This window comes from Triturus cristatus, chromosome 2_2, assembly GCF_964204655.1.
Source record: "Triturus cristatus chromosome 2_2, aTriCri1.1, whole genome shotgun sequence".
Taxonomy (NCBI): Eukaryota; Metazoa; Chordata; class Amphibia; order Caudata; family Salamandridae; genus Triturus; species Triturus cristatus.
The window spans coordinates 59,807,203-59,831,074 of NC_140582.1; the positions used below are offsets into that span (position 1 = coordinate 59,807,203).

At 46.3% G+C, this 23,872-nt stretch overlaps 2 protein-coding genes across 12 annotated transcripts in view; one reads left to right on the forward strand and one right to left on the reverse strand.

Moving 5' to 3' along the window:
• The window catches only part of LOC146861837 (C-X-C motif chemokine 11-1-like), a 64,639-nt gene extending 57,114 nt beyond the window's left edge, over window positions 1–7,525 (reverse strand). The window contains exon 1 of the mRNA XM_085640988.1: window positions 7,272–7,525. Within this exon, the coding sequence (XP_085497114.1) occupies window positions 7,272–7,335 (64 nt within the window). The 5' untranslated portion in view covers window positions 7,336–7,525. The remainder of the gene's footprint in view (window positions 1–7,271) is intronic.
• Window positions 1–23,872, forward strand: part of LOC146861836 (endogenous retrovirus group PABLB member 1 Env polyprotein-like) — a 406,860-nt gene that overhangs the window by 96,807 nt on the left and 286,181 nt on the right. The window contains exon 4 of one of the 11 annotated variants that reach the window (XR_014978056.1): window positions 10,694–10,837. The exons of the other annotated variants lie outside the window; for them this stretch is intronic. The gene's annotated coding sequence lies outside the window, so the exon portion shown is untranslated. Of the gene's footprint in view, window positions 1–10,693; window positions 10,838–23,872 lie in introns of those variants that run through there. 11 annotated transcript variants of the gene reach the window in all.

The following is a 23,872-nucleotide window of genomic DNA, read 5'->3' on the forward strand; positions in this document are numbered from 1 at the left end:
ATTTCAGGTAAGTTACGTAAAAAATTAATAAAACAAATTTTGTTGCGCGCGCTGCATCACATTTGGCGCCCCGGTAAAACGCCCTACACGGGCCGTCACTGTTAGCGATGTGAGACGAGGCTGGGAAAAAACGAGCTCTACATCAAGGAAACGCGCTAGCGTGTCATTGATGATATTGCGATATAATTATCGCCGCTTTTCGCCCAAAAACGGACGCTAAAGCGACGATAATTATATCGCCAGCCCTTGCTAATATGCCCCTTTATTCATTGAGGGTCGTCGGAGATAGCTGTGCACTTGTAGTGGTTTCCTTAGCTTCAGCCGCGGTCGGTAGTAGGAGTAACTGCAGGGCGGTGACGTGGGGAGGGGGAGGGGCAGAGTGGGGGGTAGTAAACTATGGATTACGGAAGTTTACAGGTAAATTAACATATAAATTAATAAAACGAATTTCGTTGCGTGCACCGCCCTGCAGTTACTCCTACTACCGACCGCGGCTGCTTAGCTTCCGGTTCGTTATAGTGCACCAATAAACCATAACGGCCCTCAGTTTGACTGTTGTTGCTGTCCCCAGGGGTCCTGCCAACGGTATTTAATCCGTGAAAGATAGAGTGCCATGGCGCTTCCCAGAAGCCAGCGGGCGGGCGTGCCGGATACCAAGGATGTGGATCTTGAATCCACTGCCAGACACTCCCTACACACCTATTTGTCACTCGTGCAGGTTTCTGTTTCCTTTCTTCGTTTTTTGTTTTTTTTGCAGATTTATATAGCGCGAACTCGACCCGAAGGTATTGGAGCGCTTTACGTGAGCACCAGTTACATTACACAAGGAAAAGTTCATGTTTTTGTGGGGGTAGGCACAGGGAGATTAAGTGATGTGCCCAGAATTACAGGATGTGCAGTTGACCCCGAGGCTCGAACATTGGTTTCTCAGTAGCAGTCTAGCAGGGCCGGGTTTAGGGCAGTGCGGCTGGTGCAGCCGCACTGGGCGCTGACCTCAGGGCGGGCTATGTGTTTAGCAATAATTTATGATTGGGGAGATGAGGGGCGCTTTGGCCCGGTGGAAGTGGGAGAATTCGAGGAGGCGATCACTGGGTGTGGGGGCGCCAAAAATGAATGTTGCACCGGGCGCCACCAGCGCTAAAGCCGGCCCTGCAGTCTAGCCGTGAGACCACATCCTCTCTTTGTGACGGTTTTCCCATCTTCCGTCTTTCCAACCTGTGCGCTTTTCCTACTCTTGTACTTTATCCAGAGACGTTTTAATGCATGGGCAAAGTGGGCTCTGGCCCAGGGCCCCGTCCTTTCAGGGGGGCCCCTGACAGAGTCAGCTCCATTCTCCAGAGTTTTGCCCTAATGACCTTGAATATTTCTTAAACAGATTGTTTTAAATACTGTTTTCCTTAAATTTATTTTTGATGTACCTGATGTGTGAGAGTCTAGTTCATCCATTTTGCAGAGAAATGTTGTGTTTATGTTTCATGCAATATACATAAAAAAGTTTCTTTTAGATCAAACAAGGCCTAACATAAGAAATGGGAGGGCATCACAGAGATTATTTGCAGTGATAATGGTGAGCTGCTGCTGTGTTACAATATTGAAAACACACACAACTATCCCTGAATATTAGTTGTAAACACATTTAGGGCCTAATGTATGAGAAGTGTTGCATCTCTGTATGAAAACAGGGATGCATCACTTCTTAGTGCGCCCTCCTTGCGACATGATGGATACGTCATATTTACTGTATGATGCATCATGTCGCAAGGAATTACAGATACGTCAGTATTTCTGACATATTTGTGGGCGCAAAAGTGATGCATTGCTGGGGTGTGTCTGAAAATAGACGCAACTCCAGCAATGTGTCCTTTCACATGGGACAAGCCCCATGTGAAAGGGCCTGCATCAGTCTTACGCCTGCCGTGAGGCAGGTGTAAGATATTGACGCAATGACGTCCTAGAAGTGGCAAACTGAGTTCTCATAGATTTCAATGCGCCACTTCTACAAGGCTTTTTGCGGGGGAACCCCCACCCTGCATACATTATACCTGGTGCAGGTATATGGTGCAGGGGTTTACAAAGTGACGCATCTGATTAGATGCGTCACTTTTAAATAGGGCGCAACATCGCAATTTTTTTATGCTGCCGGTGCGTCACAAAAAATGACGCACTGGTGGCATGAAAGTAAAGCAAGGCCTCATAAATAAGGCCCCTAGAATTTGGACGAGTGTTCCTTTGCACTGTCAGGGACCTAATTAAATGAAATGAAATAGTGTATATAATAAAGTGTGCAGCTACTCAGACTAGAATGTCGTGGCCTGTGACAGGAGGAGGAAAACATGCGTAAAAGACCCATCAGTTTTTAAAAAGCCAGGTTTTCAAGTTCTTCCTGAAAGAGAGTAGGTCTGTGGTTAGTCTCAGGGAGTCTATTCCACAATTTTGCGCCAGATGGACCTGCCTCCAGTGCGAGCACGGCATATTTTAGGCACAATGGCCAGGTTGGCATTGGAAGATCTTAGGGGTCTAGATGTGTAGCGATTACCGTGCGTATTTAGGTAGCCTCTCCTAAGCCGTGGAAAGCTTTAAAGAAGATGGTCATCGCTTTGAAGCTGATTAGTTCTTTTATGCGGAGCCAGTGTATAGACTTAAGAATAGTGGGTCATACTAGATCTGGGTTTGGGTCTCAGGATTGCTCTTGCCGCTACTTTTTGTACCACTTGTAGGCACTGGATAAGGGATTTGGGAAGACCGAGGTTCAAGCTGTTGACATAGTCAAGCTTTGATGTCACCAGAGCCTGCACCAAGATCTTTCTGCTCTCAAGAGGTAACAGTGTCATGAAAGTTTTTAGCATCTGGAGTATGCCAAAGGAAGTGCCAGTTAGATTTTGGATTTGAAAGTGCATGGAGAGTGTCTTGTCTATAACAATTCCTAAGTTTTTGACTTTCTCCTTTTCCGCGGGCGGGGGCGGCAGATCTTTTGGCCACCAAGAGCTCCAGTCAGGCGTTTCTGGATTTCCAAAGAAAACCACTTCAGTTTTGTCAGGATTGCACTTCAGCTGATTGATCTTAAGCCAGTTAAAAACCTTTGTAAGGCAAGACCTAATCATTGCCCAGTCACAGTCGGTTCCTTTCTCACATGTAAAAATCAGCTGAGTGTCATCAGCATAGGAAACTATTTTGGCACCCTCTTCCTCTACCAGAAATGCACGGAGGAATAGATAGATATTAAAAAGGGTAGGACTGAGAATGGAGCCTTGAGGGACACCTACATTCATGGCCAAAACCGGGGATGAGAAAGGGGGGAGCCAGATGTCCTGAGATCTTTTTGCCAAGAAAGATGATATCCATGTTAAGGCGCTCCCTCTCAGGCCGATGTTAGCAAGTCCCTCCAGGAGCCTCTCATGTGGGACCGTATCGATGGCAGCCGACAGATTGAGCAGTATCAGAACAGCCTTGCCTCCCTGGTCCAGCTTACCCTTGAGAAATTCAGTCACTTCCAGCAGAGCGGACTCCGTACTGTAATTAGCCCTAAAAGTGGATTGGAACTCATGAAGGAGCTTCCCATCTTCAATGTGTTTTTGGAGGCCTTGTTTACATGCTTCTCTAATACTTCTGAGAGGGCCGGAAGAAGGGATATTGGCCTGTAGTTGGCAGGGCCCGTCGGTATGGCAGTAGCCTTTTTAATCAGTGGAAGAATCTTAGCAATCTTCCATAATTTTGGCATGTTGCCTAAGGAGAGGGAAGCATTAAAGAGCTGGTTTACCGTAGGGTTTATGGTGGGACCTAATAGGTTCAGGATATTCTCTGGACATGGGTTGGTAGGAGAGCCAGACTTAATGCTTTGGAGAAGGGTCAGTGACTCTTCAAGCTGAAACTCAGGGAAATCTAATCAAAATGGAGGATCCAAGAGGTGAAATTTGCTATAAGAACTGCGGGGCATATCTAAAATGCGGCGATAAAAAATTATCATCACTTTTGCGGCTGTTTTCGGACGAAAAGCGGCGATAATTTTATTGCTATATCAGCAAGATCACGCTATCGCGTGAATCCTTGCCTTAGCGCCTGTTTACTGAACGCCCAGCTTTGCATCTCTAATGAGATGCAAAGTGGGCGTTCTTTCCCGAAATAACTGGAGAAATGTTGCTAACCGACATTTCTCCAATTATCAAGGGAATTGCTAACAAGCATAGCGATAAGAAAAGTAGCGCTAACCATGGTTATCGCTACTTTCCTTACGCCTGCTTTAGTTCTGATTTAGCCATGTAATCCAATGGGAGGTGGATTACATGGCTGAGACCACCCTGCCCTATTAGCAAGGTATCGCCGGTCACAGTGCGATTATCGCTGGATTTCCAGTGATAATCACACTGTTTTCAAGCTAACGCTTGCATTATCTATCGCTTTGGAGATAAGCGTTGCTGATAGCACGCTATCTCCGTGATAGAAAGCAGCAATAGCCGGCGATAATTACCCTAGCGCTAAGTGCGCTTAGCGATAATTATTGCCGGCTCTTGCTGGTATGCCCCTAAGGTAGAAGGTCAGTTCTTCCTCTGAGATGTTAGTGAAGGCTTGTTGGATCACGGAGATCTTTTTGTGGAAGAATTGAGCTATTTGCTTAGGCCACTCTTCCGTGCATGGCCCTTACTTTGTGCCGGCTTTCGGGGCGGTAAAGGATTCAATTATGCTAAAGATTTCCTTACTCTTATTTTCGGCATTTTCTATCTTTTGAAAGAAGTTTTTCTTGGTTGCCTTCACGAGAATGTAATGAGCTTTTAAGGTGTCTTTTACACCTTCCTGTCCTCAGGTAGATAGGATTTCCGCCATTTCCATTCCATTTTTCTACGATTACTTTTGCTAGATCTGAAGGAATCGTTAAACCATGGAGCTGGTGCGGCCGACCTCTTTGAGGAGCGGGAAACAACCGGTACCGCTGCACCAATGTTGGATCGGATCTATGAATCTATTGAGGGCGTCCGAGTCGGGGCAGCCAGACAGCTCCAGTGAGGAATGACCGAGGGCGTCTGATAACATCGGGATGGATATTTTATGGAACCTCCTGTAATTAGGGACCCTCTGCCCCGAGTTAGCCCGAGGGGCTGTGGCAGAGCTGGGAATGACGAATTTTAATAGGAGGTGGTCAGACCAGGTAATGGGAAGAGGTAGGCTTACTGATATGTCAAAGTTGTGAAAGATTTGGTCTAGGGTATAGCCCTTCTCATGAGTGGCGGAAGAAATAGATGGAAACATGTTGCAGGCCTGCAGCTTCTCCAACAAGGAAATAGTTTGAGAGTCTTTTCCATTGTCCATATGTATATTGAAATCTCCCAGAATAAGGCAGTTGTTGTATTTTAAGGCCAGGGAGGTGGTGGCTGCAGTAAGCGTACTAATAACATTTCCAATTGTACTGAGAGGTCTGTACATCAAAAAAACAGCTATGCTATGATGGGGGGATAAGGTACAGCGGAAGCCTAAGGACTCTGAGCCCTCGATTTTTTCCATCCGAATGGGAGAGCAGTCTAGTTTTTTATTGTAAATTTTGGCTACACCGCCCCCCTTACCACTCGGTTGGTCCCTCCTAAGGATTTTATAACCCATAGGGATGGCCGAAGTGATCGTAGGGTTGGAGGCTTCAGACAGCCAGGTCTCAGTGAGAAATAAAAGTTCAGGCTGTTCGTAAAAGTAGGTCATAAATGTGTGGTTCATGCTTTTGCATAGAGCAACGATTTAAAAGGGTGGCCTTTAAGTCCTCTGTTTTCTTATTGTTTATTTTTGCGTGGGAGGATCTCAGGTGCCAGTTTCCTGGGCTGGAGGAGAGACCAGTTGCATTTATTGCATCGAAAGTCTACCTCCAAGCACTGATCAGCCGCTTTACACTGACATAATGGAGGCCGCCTAAGGCTAAGCAGTTTTGCCCTATTGTAATATAGTGGAAGTAACTCACCGGAGGGGAACTGGGCAGCATGGCCGGCACCGGACGCCTCCAGGACACTGATGGGCGCAGACAGGCTAACCTCTGGCGCGCGAGCGGCAGGCCCGCTGCACGCATCTGTTTGCAATGGGAATATATAGGCTAATGCCTATAATGCAAACTGGATCGCTAACACAGCTGAGAAAGCAGAAACTGCGTGGGCGGAAGTGAGGAGCCCGATAGTAGCCAGCCCTCCGCACAATGGGCATATTAGCCGCGGCAGACCACGACTGGAGGAAAAGCAAGATGCGAATCAGAGCAGCTACGAAGGTGTAGGCAAGCAGAATCAAGTAAAGTGCAAGTGCGTGTAGGTAGGAGAAACTGGTAAAAAGCACAGAGTAATTTAGCCACACATATACAATTTAAAAGGTATTAAAAACCTAGTAGCAGGGCTTTAAACAGTAAATCCTACCGCTGTCAGCTGCACGCGTCCGTTTACACCGGGGAATATATAGTCTAATGCCTATGATGCAAACTGGATCGCTAATGCAGCTGAGGAAGCGGAAACTGCGTGGGAAACAGGGGCTCAAATTGGATCATAAATTCAAAGCTGTTCTGAACAGGGGGCCCCAAAATATGTTTGGCCCAGGGCCCCCAAAATCTTTAAGACGTCCCTGACTTTATCTGGTGCGGGGAAATTAGTGCCGGTCACAAAAAATAAGTGCCAGTGGCCCCCAACGGCAAACACTGGCTCAGATTGAGCACTGCTTCCGACAACCTTCCGACAACACCCTATGTTTATTAAATGGTTTAGTCCCCTGCCATTTCTCGTTTATTGAAGCCTCACAGATGTGACTCGAAGCCCCAACTCCTGAGACAATTAATGTTTCGCAGTCGCGCCTTGGGTGTAAAACTACGTGCATTCGAAGACTCCTTTTCATAATCGGATTAAACGGGAGAACCTAGGGAACAGGGACACGCACTCTTTTCTTGACCTTTCCTTGGCAGTCTGTGGTCCTTGTGGGCTGCAGCCGGCCCCCCCATGGGGGTGGTGGGTGGGGGGCAGGGAGCGCACAGGGCTGCTTGGAACACCCACACCCACTGCAAGGGGAAGAGGGTCCCGTCTTTGCCTGTGACCGGTTGTGTGGGTCCTGCCGAATTTACCAGCAGGATTGATTATTTTACTGGGGATTTTACGCTCTTTCGGGGATACCCCTATTGGTAGGGTTTGCTACATAAATACCTGTCATAAATAACCACACTGTCTTCACGCGCTTGTTATACTGTTTTTGAAGCAAATAAAAAAAAGTCGCGTACAAAGAGAGAAGGAGAGAACGAGAAGTCGAATACAGCCAGTGACGTGACCTACCTTGTACAACCAGACAGGTGGACAGTGCGACGGCAAAGATCAGGGCAAGGGTCTTAGCCATCATGGTTATCCTTTCTTCTCCAGCAAAGTATCTGAAAAGTCTAAAACGCAGTTTTCCAAACACGCTGTCACTTCCTGAAAGTGCTCGACAGAACTCTGGCTGACTACTAAGAAAGAGACCGCCACACACGGTAAATTAATTTATAATCGAGTGCGAGGGGATTTTCCCATTCTTCGCCAGCACAATGCCTGCTTTGAAGATTGGGCTGTTGTACCACAGTATCACCCAGCATCACCCAGCAGCACCTGCGGCTCCGTCTCGAAGGTTCTATGACGACATGCTCACGTCTCGAGGCGAAGCATCCGAGGAAAGGTGCAGGGAGTTTCCTTTACGAAAATCCCCTGGTAATTCCACATATTACGTCATACTATTACTCCCAACATTTCTCTTTGACTACTTCACTACAAATGCACACCCAACTCTTCAACACAAAGTGAAACCTCAACAGTCTCAGTTTTGCTTTTGTTCAGAAACAAATGTGGGAAAAATTCCAGACATTCCGCTTTGTACAAAGTTCCTTAAATCTGAGCGTGAGAGTGATATATGCACGCCGCCTTGTGTCGCCTTTGCTTTTGGTTTACACTTTACACATTTTTGAGTGCATCCTGTCAGGTAGCTGGTTTTGTTTGCAGTTAAAGCATAACATAGCCGTATTGAAAGTTGATCAAATAAATAAACAATCAGTATGAACGGAAAAGAATCCCTTATTGGCAAAATATTGGCATATTTTAGCTAACTATGGATTTTGCAGACATAGTTGCACTGACACTAGTCATTTAGGGCCTGTCAACTGACGCTCCGGCGGGGCAAACCTTGAAATCATATCTCTGAAAGCTACTTTGTGTGATTTTGAGTGGCCTCACAAATATGGTGTACGGCAAGGCAGGGTAAATCGCTGTGTTGCTTTACTCTGCGCTAGGGAGGCATTCCATGGGCGTTGCGGTGGGTGTTCCCATGCAACACCCATGGATTTTGATGCTTCCCCAGATTCACAAAACCATGTAAACCTGGGGATGTGCCAAAACCTTACGCGTAACAAAGAGAAAAAACGTTATTTCTCTCTGTTTTTTCTTCTTTCCATGTGTGTTGCATTCTGCAGCCCACATAGAAAAAGGAAACAGCCTCCTAGGATGGATTCTTTGTGGGAAGGTGCTCCTTCCTGCGCAAAAGTAATCCTGCCGACAACTCAGGCACCCTTTCACAAGGATGCCTGAGTTGGCACTAGGCTGCCAAAATAGTGCCAGCGCTGGGGGAAAGGACAAAAATGCACAGTATTAGATAAATACGATGCATTTCTGCCCTTTCATGTTGATATAGCGCAGCGCAGCAAGGTGCCTTATGCCAAAACCCCATAAATGAAGCCCCCAGTGTCAGTTCAATCAGCATTTTGCACAACGGAACGCAGGAAGACAATTTGCTGCAATGTTCTGCGTCAAATGGGGAGCACAGGAATGCAAGGCAGCCACTTTCGCTGCCTTGTGTTTCTCCAGATTTACTTCACCACGAGTGGCATAGCAAACCTGACTTGAAGGCTTGCGTTGCGTGCGTCACCTTGCATGACGCAAGGCAACGCCATGCAAGCCTTTGATGAAGCTGGCCCCTAATATTTAGCACTTTCTTTCATCAGAAAACTCCCACAGTTGCTTTTATTAGTTCTTCCTTGTTTCATAGCTGGCGAATAACTATTCGTAGAAGTGCAGCAGGAGTACGATTGCCCTTTTCAAACTTCTGATAACAATGTTGAAACAGATGCAACCCACTTTAAAAACCTTTTATAATCTGAAGTCTGAGTTACTTCATAAAACCGCTGCATTTAATGGGAAGTCAGTGTCAGGGTCTAGGTACCTACATGAATTGTATTTCATTGGAACACTACTGGCCCTTTTCAGGAAGAACGCAGTACTACCAGTGGGAGAGTACCAGTACTTTTCAGCAGGAACGCATTACTACCAGTGGGTGGGTACCACTACTTTTCAGTAGGGACGCATTACTACCAGGTGGTGAGTACCAGTACTTTTCATCAGGGTCGCATTACTACCAGTGGGTGAGTACCAGTACTTTTCAGTAGGGACGCATTACTACCAGGTGGTGAGTACCAGTACTTTTCAGCAGGGTCGCATTACTACCAGTGGGTGAGTACCAGTACTTTTCAGCAGGGACGCATTACTACCAGGCGGTGAGTACCAGTACTTTTCAGCAGGGTCGCATTACTACCAAGCGGTGAGTACCAGTACTTTTCAGCAGGGACGTATTACTGCATCACAAATGTCGTAATTCTACACTAATGCGTTAAAACATGCCAATTTTCCAAAAGGAAATGGCTGGTGGTACCCCCTTCCGTATAATATAATTGATAAATTTCTGGAAACATTATTATTTACGTTGTTCACCAGTTATGTGCGGAAAGCCCTATTCCAGGGATAAACTATGCCTCCGGATTGTGGTTAACTTAATTAGGCATCAGAAAATTACTTCAAGATTCAGCATGGGAGAGTAAATAACTCTTCGGTTTTGTTCATGATGCTGATATTAAGTGTACTTTTTCCTCATTGGACTATTAACTTGCGCCTTCTCTCTTTTATATTATTTCACTCATATAATCTAAAATAATAGCATATCCAACAACATTTATGACATTGCAAATCACATAATTTTTGAGAACACAATGCATGGTAGAGTGGTGAGTTATAGTTTGTGTAGCATGGCTGACCAGTTCAATATACTGTGTATGGAGGTGCACGAGTGATAATAATTTGAAGGTGTTGCATAAATTATAAATTAAAGGCATATGTATAAGTTTAGAATTTAAAAAATTGCGTCGTTTAAGCTTGGTTTGTTTACAAAAAACAAATAAACATAGTAATTAAAAGGTGTTGTGTAAATTATAAATTTAAGGTATAACTATAAATGGAGAGATTGTAATAATTGTATAAATTAAGTTTAGCTTGTATAGAAATAATAAATAAAGTTTTCCTAGCTATGTATAGATTAAGGCTACCTACTAAATATTTTTCATTATTACACTATTTAAAATAAAATACCTTAAAGTCGATATTTAGTGAAAAAAAGATATTCTTACGTGTTTCTTGCCGATATTCTCTTCCACAATATTTTTGGCAGAATATTTTGATTGTTTCCAATATAAGTATAGGAACACAATATTTATTGCTGTAAGCCATATTTTTGAGAGGATATTTGTGTTTCTTGATAGTTTTGACACCAATATTCTGTCAGATAACCTTTTGTAGCATATGCTTGCAATAAAAATTAAATCATGTAATCAGTGCAACAGCTTGCCACAGCTATTGGCTTTGAAAATAGCTGTTTTTTTGTTTAACACATTTCTCCCACTGTTTTGTAGCTGTGCAAGTAACAGAAGCCATTCTACAGCAGTCTTTTTGTACTCAACTTATAGACCATCGAAGTTTGAAGGAATGAGACCCTGTCCAGGATTCCAGATGTTCGACCTGCAAATGTCTGCATAATTGTCCAGTTTGAAATAAATAAGTGTGAGGCCTAAAGTTTAAGAGTCGACCGGTGGTGCTGTCCAATGCTGTGGTTGGCATATACCACGGCTCACTAGTCTCGATTCCCATTCATTCCTCTTTCCTACACCATTCCTACACTATCTGTCTCTTTTTCTCACTCTTAAACTGTTATTTTTGATCCATACTTTCATCCATTGTCACTGTTTTCTTGTCTTTCTCTCCCTCCTTTCTGCTTTTTCTGCCCTTCTCGTTCTCGCTCGTGTTCAAAGTCTGATTAATTAAATTCAGACTCCAACCACCTGCAGCAAGCCCGCCTTTCATATTTATTATACTGAAAACCTGGCTCTTTGTGCACGCCTAACTCCTTACCGTCGACTTTCTGCTAGTTCTGCGCCTGGGCACTCCTTGGAATAGCTGTGTGCAATACAAATAGCCTATCATATCATATCATAATGTAAGTAAATGTTCATTGTAAGCATTGGCCAATGATGGTATAATTTATATACCATGAATAGAAAGAGAGGTGCCACGCTTTACACTTGAATTCACACATAGGGGCATATCTACAAGGCGGCAATATAAAATTATCGCCGCCTTTGCGGCCGTTTTTGGCCGAAAAGCGGCGATAATTTTATCGCTATATCAGCAAGGTCATGCTATCGCGTGAAACCTTGCCTTAGCGCCTGAATTCCTAACGCCCATCTTTGCATCTCTAATGAGATGCAAGTGGGCGTTCCTCCCCAGGAAAACGGGAGCAATGTCGCTAAGCGACATTTCTCCTATTATCAAGCCTCATGCAAAGCAGCATAACGACAAGAAAAGTAGCGATAACCTCCGTTATCGCCACTTTCTTTACGCCTGCTTTGAAACTGACTTAGCCATGATATCCTATGTAAGGTGGATATCATGGCTAAGTATGTGAGGCCCTATCAGCAAGCTATCGCCAAACTTCGTGGGATTATCGCTGGGTTTCCAGCGATAATCTCACGTTTGGCAGTTAGCGCTAGGATCTTTATCGTTTTTGAGATAAGCGCTGCTAATAGCACTTTATCTCAGCGATAAAAATCCACGCTAGCCGTCGATAATTATCCAAGCGCTAAGTGCGCTTAGCGATAATTATCGCCGGTTGTTGCTGATATGCCCCAAAGTTAGTACCTTAAGTCCAGAGAGGTACTTCAAATACCGAGCAAGTGCACAATAGTTGATAAACATGGGCTCTAAAAAGCTACGTTGAGTGCTGACGTAGGCGCATTATGTGTCTCGAGGTTTGGGAATGCCATTAGAGGTTGCTTCCCCCTGAGGGCAGGACCGCCACCATAATTAGATGAGAAACTTAAGATGCATATTGTTTAGATTAAAGCAGAAGCACGAGTGATTGAGTTGCAGCCCTTGGACGTGCTTGGCCATTTGAGCCTGCTGGCTTTCTTTCACTCAGTCTGTGACTGAAATGGCGAGGACGTCTTTTTGCAACGCCTTGCTATCAACATCGCAGAGGACTCAGTCAGAAAGTAATGCAATTCATGTCAAGCGAGGCGTCAAGAGCAAAGCTGCCTGACTCAACTTCCATCTGCAGGGCTTTGTCAGAAGTACAGTTTAATGACAAAAAGACACTCTCCAAATTTTTTCTTTAAATCCCTCATTTACCTATCTCAGGCCTAAGATGCTGGACCATAAAGAATAGAACATTTCTTCATGAGGAAATTCCTTTTGTAAACTGCAGAGCGTTAAGGCCCAACAATTCTTAGAATACCCAACAGTGCAGCTTTCGCTTTACTTGTGCCAGTTTTGGGCTGGGTCAAACTTTGATGGGAACTTGAAAATATCCTATCTAAGTATATTAAGATCAATTCCTCTTGGATTGTTCCTTAAAACCACCATTTATCCTTACATCTTTGAGAGAAGACCTGGACCCTTGACGTTTGAGTGTTGACAGCAAGTTTATTTTCCATCCCAAGCCACTGCAGGTCTCATGGCATGTTGCCTAGGATAACAGCGTTTGCGTCATACATGAATGCATTAACAATGATCTTGTCAACCTTCAGTTGAAAAACATCTATGACCGGCAATAAAACTGGTAAGCATTATAATACAGAATACAGAGCAAGTGGGCCAGTACACATTCCTGTGTAAGCACTTTAATATGTGAAAATCGGAAATGCATCAATTGATTTGGGTACTAATGTCTGTCCTGCCCTACATAAGACACGTTTAATTAATTCCAATGACAATTGTCTTTACATAGGCAATACCGTGCTGCACATTGACCGTGGACTTTTGGCCACATATAGACACTTAAGTCTAAAGATAGTAAAGAGGGATTACAAACATCGATCATTTACATCCCTGGCAAAAAGGTTCCATATATAGATGCCCCCAAGAGACCAACACAGGCACTGAACAGGGTTTGTTGGTTCTTGAGGAGTCTTGCTACGCTACGCCGACACGTTGACGCAGAGGGGAGGGGTCAGGATTCTTGCTGCTGCTGCAGCAGCTTCTGAGCGGAATGGCTGTGCTCTGCATTCATCTGATCCAGCGCACTACAAGCATGCTGCAGCACCGCCGCCACTCGGCGGCACCTCAGGAGCAGTGCGCGGGGGGGTGCTCAGTGGTGAAGCCCCATGTTGGCACAGACAGGGCTCTGATGGGTGCTGCTCGGAGCTGCCTGACCCCGCATTCCCAGCCTCAGGGCCAGATTGGCCGCAGCAGGCAACAGGCGTTTCCCTGGTGGGCTGGACGGGTGGGGGCCGTTTTGATTGCTGGGCAGCCGCGGTCGGTAGTAGGAGTAACTGCAGGGCGGTGACGTGGGGAGGGGGAGGAGCAGGGTGGGGGTTAGTAAACTATGCATTACGGAGGTTTACAGGTAAGTTAACATATAAATTAATAAAACTAATTTCGTTGCGTGCACTGCATCCCCAAATGCGATGCTGTGCACGCAACAAAATTCGTTTTAATAATTTACATGTTAACTTACCTGTAAACTTCCGTAATCCATAGTTTACTACCCCCCACTCTGCGCCTCCCCCTCCCCACGTCACCGCCCTGCAGTTACTCCTACTACCGACCGCGGCTGTTGCTCGGGGCCGGTTTTGCAGCACTGCTACAAAACCGTCCTCTTGTAACAAAAGTGCAGCAGCGTTCTCGCCAGGCCCCCACCCCCCCAGGCCGGTCAGACTTAAATACCAGGGCTGGTTTCCTATCCTAGTGCTCCCTGCTTCTCACGTGGCTCATAGTAGGGGAGAAGGTGTTAATTTTGAACTGACCAGTCTGGGGCCAAACTGGTGAGGGGCGGTTTGGCGATGAAGGTGATGGTGCAGTGGACTAGTCCATCTGCAAAGGTTGAGCCCCCATGTCCGCGGAAGCGGCCCAGCTAAGCTGGGTGCCACTTGCGTCCTGGTGCACTCCCTCGCACCTGCAGCCCGTTGTAAGGCTGTCAGTAACTGCTGATGCATCCCCTGTCAGCTGGTAACAGTGCAACATTTTTTCTACACTGCTACCCTGTGAAAGATCTCCGCAAAAGGACTTTGTTTATTTTTGCCCCTAAACTGCCCACTGAACTGCAACTGTAACTAAACATGTAATTACATTTGCAATTCTCAGTTGCACCTGCCACCAGAGACAAGGGGGGAGATTAACAAAAAAGTCGCGCAACGCAGTGCAGCCCCCTGCGAGGCTGCGCTGCGCTGCGCCACAGGGAGGGAGCAGGAGAGCGCCATATCTTCAAAGATATGGCTATCTCCTCCCCTTTTCCTCGCACCGGCGCTGATTACAGCTGCCGTGGGCCATGTACACACCTTAGCGCTGCAGCGATAGGGTGTGCGCATGAGTTCAGCATAGGTTTTGTACAGGAAGGGTACCCTTCCTGCACAAAATACTATACTTAACATAAGGGAAGGCTTTTCCCACTTTGTATACATGCTGCCCAGTGCAGCACGCATGCAAAGTTGGAAAAGGAAGGAGAAATGAAAGCATTTCTCCTTCGTTGCGCCTAGTTGAAAAGGGCGCAATTTTCTCACGCTAAACCCAATCTACTGTTTTTAGTAAATTGGGTTTAGCGTGAGAAACCTTGGGTGGTTGCATGGGAACGCCCATGCACCACCCTAGGTACGCCCCCATGGTGCAAGGCAGCCGCGGCCCGTGGAGGGTATTCCGTGGGGCCGAAAGGCGGGGCGGGGGAGGGGCAGCGTGAGGGTACTAAAAACCGGAATATGGATAATTGGAGGTAAGTAAACAATTAAATAAATAAAACGAATTTCGTAAAATTGTGATGCAGCGCACGCTACGAAATTCGTTTTATTTATTTAATTGTTTACTTACCTCCAATTATCCATATTCCGGTTTTTAGTACCCCCCACGCTGCCCCTCCTCCACCCCGCCTTTCCGCCCCACGGAACACCCTCCACGGGCCGCGGCTGGTGCAAGGTAACGCGAAGCAGCGCAATGCGCTGCTTCTCATTACTTTTACGTTATTTCCAGCGCTAAACAAGTTTAGCGCTGGAAAGTAAATTACATACAAAAAAAGATTTTCTGTTGTTTTGCGTCACTTTTGTGACACAAACACGGCGCAAAACGTTAGTGAATCTCCCCCTTAGCTGGTGGTTTTCTTATCTAATGGCCAATCCCCTCATTTGTTTCAAACCCTAGGGCCATGCCAGCGTGTCTTCCACCCCAACAAAAGCTCTGTGATCTTGCAAGGCAAAAATCTCCAATGGATTCACAAGGACTGGAAGCCACGTAGAATTCATCGCCCAGTCATGTTGTGAAAGGGCAGCACATCCCTTGACTAGAAGGAAGTAAAAACTCCTATCCTTGTTACCAAGAAATAGCTTCAAGGCCAAACCTGCATGGGAAATTCAGTCATTAATATCACCAGTGGCCCTCATGTTCGAAAGACCAACAAAAATCCCACAAAAATGTAAATTTTTAATGTACCTAGTTGGATCATTTTTTCGACCCCGGGCGACACAAACTTCCTCCCAGTCCCTATCTCATCAATTTAAAATAACAGTGTTCTTCATGGGACAAACCAAAACCTTAAGCCCCATATAGGGCCCTCGACTCTATCAGTGAATGACGAGTTCAAAAAGAGCAAAGAGTCTGCTGGGGTCCGGTAAGCTACTTAGAGCTACTGTCACTGAGGACTATATCTCCACGACCCTGCCCTGGTCAATCGTCATTACGTACACTCCCCAGATCACTATTAAGATATGGTGCCCCACTTTCAATTGAAGTAAGAGATCAAATCAATCAAGGGCAAAACAGCCTGGATCCATGCCCGGTAGCGCGACCCCTCCCTGACTACAAATAATTGGTCCTTCTGAGCTCCAACAACAAAGCCCGGGCCGCGTGCTGGGCTTTTCTCAGCACTACCAACCGTCCAAAGCAGTCAAAAGAAGAGTGAATTAAGTCTCCAGAACTTATCCCCAATAAGGATAGACCATGCTCAACTGATGCATTTCTCCACACAGAGGGGGTGAGGTTCTGTAATTCTCGAGTCTGACTCCATTTTGTTCTGTGCCACCATTTTGTGTTGCCCTCACGTAGGCCTGTGAAGGTAGCCTGGCGAATAAAGTGGCCTGGCCTTCTTAGTTCATGTATACATTAACTAGGTTTCATTTTGACTCTGAAATGAACTGTAAGAAACTGATCTCTGCACCGGAAACTGACCCCGCAAAGCCAATTTCCCTGATCGATCTTTGTCTGAGATTGCCAATCAATGTTCAGGACATCGTTAACTTTTAGTTTCCTTGCACATGCCTTATCTTGTTCAGCATCTGTTACTGTTCTTTTTTTATGTTTCTTCATTACATGGGTTATGCTTTCAATTATAGGTTTGTCCGGCTTGTGGAGATTGAATTTAGGACATTCCTAATAATTAACTTTTGGGTTGGGATACTGTAAATTGAGTTTTTGTTATGTGACACTTTGTTTGAAAATGTACCTTACTGGCTAGAATTTTGTGCAGTGGGTGTACATTTATAATGTGAATATTGGGTATAAAAGGAGACGTCTCGCCTTAGTAAAATGAGCAGGCTCCTGAGAATTTACACCGTGATGTATTTCTAGGATCACTGTTACTAGCTGCAGCTAATAAACTTGGTCTCTGATGCCATCCAGAAGTATTCCGTGTCTCTGTATACTAAGACAGGTGAACTCGAAGATCTTAGGCGTGCCCCTGACGCCGCTGGGTTAAACCCCAGTTCTTCAACCGGCGCCCAACGTGGGGCGACTTCAGCGGTACTGGTCCAAGCCCGAAGATTGTGAGGAGCCCCGTGAGGAAATTCTGGAGGACGGCCGCCACTTCATCGACCCCTGCATGTCGACGTGGACCGAAGGCTTTTTTCTGCGAGGCTTCCCCTTTCCGATGGCTGCGAAGGACTGCTGCCCTGACTTTCGTCCTGTCTTGGACCCTCTTGTGATGATTTGTAAGGCGAGACGTTAGACGGTCTTCTGGTGGCGTGACAGACATTTTGGTTAAGTATAAGTGGGTCGCTCCCACAACTTTGTTTTGTTTCTTGGTTTTGATTCGGCCATTGCAATAGTCGAAGCCGGGGGGTTCGTATATTTACGGGTGTATCATTTTTGATAACCCCTTGAAGTTTGAAGCAAGACTAGTGAGCTAAAAGATGCCTGGTTTTAGCAAATTTAGGAAATGGTTTTGTTGTAGTTGTAATAGGGATTCCTGATTGGAGGACTCGTGTCCGATACCTCCGGTTGGAACTCCAACTTATGAGCTCTATTCAAAGCATGGTGTAGGTCCCATTACCTTTAATGAAGTATGGGTCCGTTATACAAGGAAAGATGGTGTTTTACGATGGCCCCAACATGGTACTTTTGAATCAGATGTTTTAGATAACCTAGAAGTTGCGTTATTTAAGAAGAAAGCCCGGCCAGCGATGTTTGACTCTTTCCGCCTTTGGCGTAAGGAAGCCAAACAGCGAGAAATTAAGCAAGCTAAGAGAGATAGGAAGGAAAGGAATATATCGGTAATGCAAGCTGCTAGGCAGTTTAAGGAAGATGAAGAAGATCGTGCGATTGAAGTGTCAGATAGACAACATTGCATGGCCATTGACAAATGTTACCCGGCTTTGCCACCTCCCCTTTCAAATGTGACTGTAGACCCTGAAAAGGATCCTTTGATGTCACATTTACTGAGATTACCACCCCCTTATGTGCAGGGTGCTACTGCACCTCCGTTACCTCCAGTTGTTGCACCCCTTGTTGTCGTTCAACCCCCTGTTGTTGTTCAGCCACCCGTTGCTTCACAGGTGGTTCTTCCTCCCCCGGCGCAGCCCCCTCCAGGGCCGCCAGCCTTGCCACCAGCCTTGCCTCAAACTCCTTTGCCTTACACTCCTTTATCTTCGACTTCTCTTATTTCTGTCCCTACGTCTCTGTCACCTCAAAACACTTTGTCTCCTGTCCTCATGTCAACTTCTTCTCCTTCTGCTCGGCAACGAATGACTGAGACTGTCACTAGTCTTTTGTCTCATTTCTTTGGGTCACTGAATATGACCCCTGTTTCTGAACGTAAGCCGAGACGTAGTCAGCTCCCTGGTCCTGAAGACCGGGCAGTGTTAGATCTCCTTGCTCGTAGATGGGTTTCGAATACCTCCAAGTACAGTCCTCAAGTGGTTATGGATATCTTCCTACAGTGGGAGGCACCAAAACAAAGGTATGTTTTTGATGTCATGTGTACCTTCCTTCGTCAGGAGTGGGAAGATAATGAGTCGGGTTCAATTCCACTGAAATTGCTTAATGTTCAGTCTGAATTTGCTAAAGGGACGATAGTGGGTTCCGATGTTGAGGAAGCGGTAGAGACACTACTCACTTTTAGGTCTAGACTTCCACCTCAGTCATTGTTCGAACCTGACCCTTCTATTAGGAGAAAAGTGAAGCAGTATCCTATGAGAGAGGTTCCCCCTGTATGGAGAGAGGCAGTTGTGGCTGATGCCGCTCATGGTATTGCGGCTGCACCGGCTCATTTTCAGCGAGTGTGGGTGCATGTCCGTTGGAAGAGAGCTGAGGTCCTGGCTCTTAAGCAGACTTTACCTGACCCCCGTAAAAATCCTGCTGGTTATTATAAGGAGTTGTCTCAGACAGTTGATGCATGTGTTATTAATTTAGCTGACATAGATATGTTGATGGGTAATGTAGTTCCTCAACCCTTGTGGGCGAAGATCCGTCACGAGGATCACGCGCCAGAGTTAGGAGATACATGGGTTAATATTACTGCTGCAGATGGTCAGCAGGTAGGAGGTGCCAAATCTGAACCCTTAGTTGCAGAACTACCTGGTAGGATTATTAATTTAATGAAAACTATGATGCCTCCTCTGCGGGTGAATTGGGACAAGTTAGCAGCATGCAAACAAAAGAAAGACGAGAGTGTGTCTGATTTCTTCACTAGGTTTGAGGAAACATTCATTGATCATAGTGGTAAGGATATGAGTACAGAAGGTGGTCAGAGGTTGTTTGTAGATAAGTTTGTTTTTAATTTACTTCCTGAACTTTCTAATAAGTTAAAGGACTCTGAGAGTTCATGGGCTGTTTCTTCTTCGGCTCAGATATTGGCTACTGCACAATACTATGAGAATAGAGATAAAGATGAGAAGGATAAAGAAGAGAAGAAGACTAGAGAATTAAAAACGAAAGTTCTTCTGCAGCAGGCTTATCCGCCTCGCCCTAATCAGCGTCAGTTTCAGCAACCTTCCCAGTTTCAGCAACCTTCCCAGTTTCAGCAACCCCCACAGTTTCAGAAACTGTTGCAGAAGCCTGAGTCTTTTGCTTCGTGACTCCCGCTAGGCCCTAATCAGTGTGCTTATTGTAAAGAAGAAGGTCACTTCAAGAATAGTTGCCCGATCTTGCTACAGCGTGCAAATGGTATGTCTGGTCTGAGAGGTCGTGGTGGTTTCCAACAAGTACCTAGGGGTAGGGGACGTGGTACGTTTCCCCAGAATGAACGTTCCTTTTCCCCTCAGAATTCTATGAATTATTTTGACCAACAGAATGTTCCAACCGTCCAGTCCGCTCAGTACTACACTGATGATTATTATGTTGGAAGTGAGAGTGCTGGTTTTCATGATAGTTAGGACAGCCATGGACAAAGGGAGGGAGTAGTGTCAGTTCCAGTAGACCAAAGTGGACCTTATGTTGAAGTGATTACATCAGGTGTGGCAGAACCTTTTCTTTTGGATACTGGTGCAGCAAAGAGTTCTATCATGCACTCTAAACTCCCCGACGCACCTTTGTCTGGCTTGACCAATGTTTCAGTAGGATTTTCTGGCGCCCCAGTTCGGAATCCGGTTTCTTGTCCTTTGCCCCTTTCTATTGGTCCCTGTGAATTGGAGGCTCCCCTTATTCTAACGACGGGCTGTGGCGAGAATCTGTTGGGTTTGGACTTGTTGAAAAGATTGTATGCGACATTACATTGTTCTCCTTCGGGAGTACATCTTACGGTGGGTAAGAAAGTGATTTCCCCGATGTATCTGTCTAAGGATCGCCTTCCACTGGAACTGCGTTCTCTCCCTGATACACTTTGGGCTACAGGTCCCAATGATGTTAGTCTCTTGCAGATTCCACCCTACGTTGTTACCCTTAAGTTGAATGCTAAATTACCTCGCATTCCCCAGTACAAAATTTCCAGTGATGGCGAAAGAGCTCTTTTAGCGATTATCTATGATTTGGTTGAGAAAGGTGTGGTTGAAGAAACGAGAGGTAATGTGTGTAACAGTCCTGTTCTGCCTGTCCTTAAGCGTACTGACTCTTCTCAGCCACCTGTGTATCGGTTTGTGATCGACCTTCGAGAGGTCAATAAGATCGTTGTGCCACAGTTTCCTGTTGTCCCGGACATTACTGCTTTATTGACTATGATCCCTGCCTCAGCTGCTTGGTTTTCTGTTATTGATCTGAAGAACGCTTTCTTCAGTATTCCGATTGCTGAGGAAAGTAGGGATATTTTTGGCTTCTCTTTAGGAGGCCGCAGTTTCCGGTTTAAGCGCGCTCCTCAAGGTTATTGTGAGAGTCCCTCCATTTACAGTCAGGCTTTGAAAACTCAGCTTGATACTCTTGCATTGCCTTCTGGTGTTACTCTTATCCAGTATGTTGATGATCTGTTGGTTGCTGCTGATGATGAAGAGATTTGTAAAGAAGTTACTCTTTCTTTGTTGCGACACTTGTCTGACCTTCATTATAAAGTGTCACCTTCGAAGTTGCAGTATTGCCGCCAAGAAGTGCCATTCTTAGGTCATCTCTTGTCGAAGGAGGGAAGGCGATTGACCCCAGAGCGTATTCAAGCGATTGCCCAAATGACTGTGCCATGCACACAGAGAGAGGTGCGTGCCTTCTTAGGTATCACCTCGTATTGTAGACAGTGGATTCCGAATTTTTCTTTGCTAGCGAAACCTTTGTTGGCACTTACTCTTAAGGACACACCACACCCTCTTCCTTGGTCTGACGAATGTCAGAAGAGTTTTTCCGAATTGCGTGATGCATTGTGTTCTGCTCCGGTGTTGGGTACCCCGACTACAGTAAACCTTTTACACTTTATGTACACGAGAGAGAAGGTTGTGCGTTGTCAGTGTTGACTCAACAATTTGGAGACAAGCAGCTCCCATGTGCGTATTTTTCAGCTACTTTAGATCCGGTAGCTAGGGCGTTGCCTAGTTGTCTAAGAGCTACAGCGGCTGCGGCTGTTTCTATCCGACAGTCTGCTGGTTTGGTATTGGATAATATATTGATTGTGATGGTCCCACATGCAGTGGATACCCTATTGAATAGAACGAAGACTCAACATCTTACCAGTGCGCGTTTGTCAGGTTATGAGTTGACGCTTTTGGCTAGCCATGTGCACATCAAGCGGTGCAATACATTGAATCCAGCTACATTGTTGCCGATTTTTGTAGAGACAGATGCTCAGGAACAGCATGACTGTTTTCTCCGGACAGATGAGGAAACGAAGGGTAGAGTTGATCTGAAAGATACTCCTCTTTCGAATCCTGATGGTACCCTATGGGTAGATGGTTCGTGCTTTAAGCTTCCGAATGGAGAGACGACTGCAGCATATGCTGTCACAACTTTGCACACGATTGTTGAAACAGCACGTATTGCACAGAATTCAGCGCAAGCAGCGGAGTTGATAGCATTGACTAGAGCGTGTGTGTTGTCAAAAGGAAAGAGAGTGAATGTTTATACTGATAGCCAATACGCATTTGGCATGGCTCACAGTTTTGGTCGCTTGTGGAAAGAGAGAGGATTTCTTACTTCCCATGGTAAGAAAATTCAGCATGGACAATTAGTGAGTGAACTTCTTGAATCACTTACTTTGCCGACCCAAATTGCGATGGTGAAGTGTAGTGCGCATAAGAAGGTTACGGATGATGTGGGTCAAGGGAATGCGTTTGCAGATGAAGTAGCGAGAGAAACGGCAAAAGATGTGACGAGTCGGATGTATGTTGCAGGTCCTGCCAGATGGGTTGTGGAAGGAGGAATGTGTGAAGATACAACAGAAAGTGTGAAGATGATTCAGGCAGAAGCTATTGAGAAATAATTGAGTATGTGGAGAGAGAGTACGGGAATGTTGGATTCAACAGGCTGTTGGGTTGAGTTGTCAGAGCACCAGCGATGGTTGTTGCCGGATGCATATGTGCTTCCGGTGGTTACTATGGCTCATGGGTTGGCTCACATTAGTTCAAAAGGGATATGTAAGTTGTTTGCTCCGGTATGGCAGAATGGTGGAATTCCTATGTGTGCTGAGAATTTGGTTAAACACTGCATGATTTGCTTGATGCATAATCCTGGAAAGGGAACCCCAACTCCAGCGGGTCATTTTGCTCCTCCAACGTATCCGTTCGAGGTGCTGCAGATAGACTATATACATATGGAAAGATGCAATAACTTGAAGTATGTCCTTGTGGTTGTTTGTGCCTTTTCCAGATGGATAGAGGCCTACCCCCTAAAGGATAATACTGCCTTGTCTACAGCCAAGGTTTTGCTCAAAGAATTCTTTCCAAGATATGGCTTGCCGAGAATGGTATGGAGTGATAATGGAAGTGAATTCGTGGGTCAGATTATGAAGAAAGTATGTGCGGGTCTGGGTATTAAACAGAAATTTCACGAGGAGGAGCCTAGCGCGCAACCAAGATGGCCGCGTAGGTGCGAGGCTCCCGAGGACCTCCGCAACCTCCCACGACTATCCTGAATTTATCCTGTCTCGGATGAGGGGAATGTGTTGGTGAGCCTGAGCTGAGGTGGCACCCGTTTCCCGTTGTCAAATCGGACCTCGGACACCGGAGTGAGCACCGATTGAAGTCTGCGGCCTTCTCCTCGCCAGACCCCGGATTTGCGCTGAGGGGTGACCCAGTGACAAAGTGAACAACAGCGGCGGGCCGGGCCTGGCGAGTCGCGCACCCCACGCTTTCGCTTTCGCTTTCGCACCCCCTTGCAGTCACTGCAGGGTTGGGTCGCGGGGCTCTTTGTGTTGGTGTGGTCTCGCTGGGAGACTTGGCCTGCCCGCCGGCTGTGACCCACCCCGCCGATCTGGGGCGGCCCCCCCCCGGAGCTTGTGGCCCTGAATACCTGCCCTTCATGACGTGACTGGTGCGACCGGGAGACTAGTGGCCATGGCCACCAAACAAGATGGAGACCGGGCAAAGACCAAGCCGACCCGGCGTGGCACCACCCATCAGGCCAACAGTATGGACCGCTATACCCTCCAGAAGGGATCTCCCGGCGGACCGCACAAATCCCCTGAGGACCCTCCTGATGCCCCGGACCTGCCCACGGATCTGACTCTGCGGGATGTCATGGGCACCATTGCCGAGATGAAGGCCTCGGTAGGCCAGCGGTTCGACACACTGGCACAGAAGATCGACTCGGTCCTCGTGGATGTTGGCCTGGTGAGGGCCGATCTTTCCAAGACCAACGACCGAGTTGATTCTTTGGCCCACTTACTACTGATGTGGCGGCGCTACAAACAGAGGTGCGCCGGCTTAGTCAGGCGAGCGCGCTTATGGATCGGCGCCTGGAGGACTCCGAGAGTCGGGCCCGGAGAAACAACATCC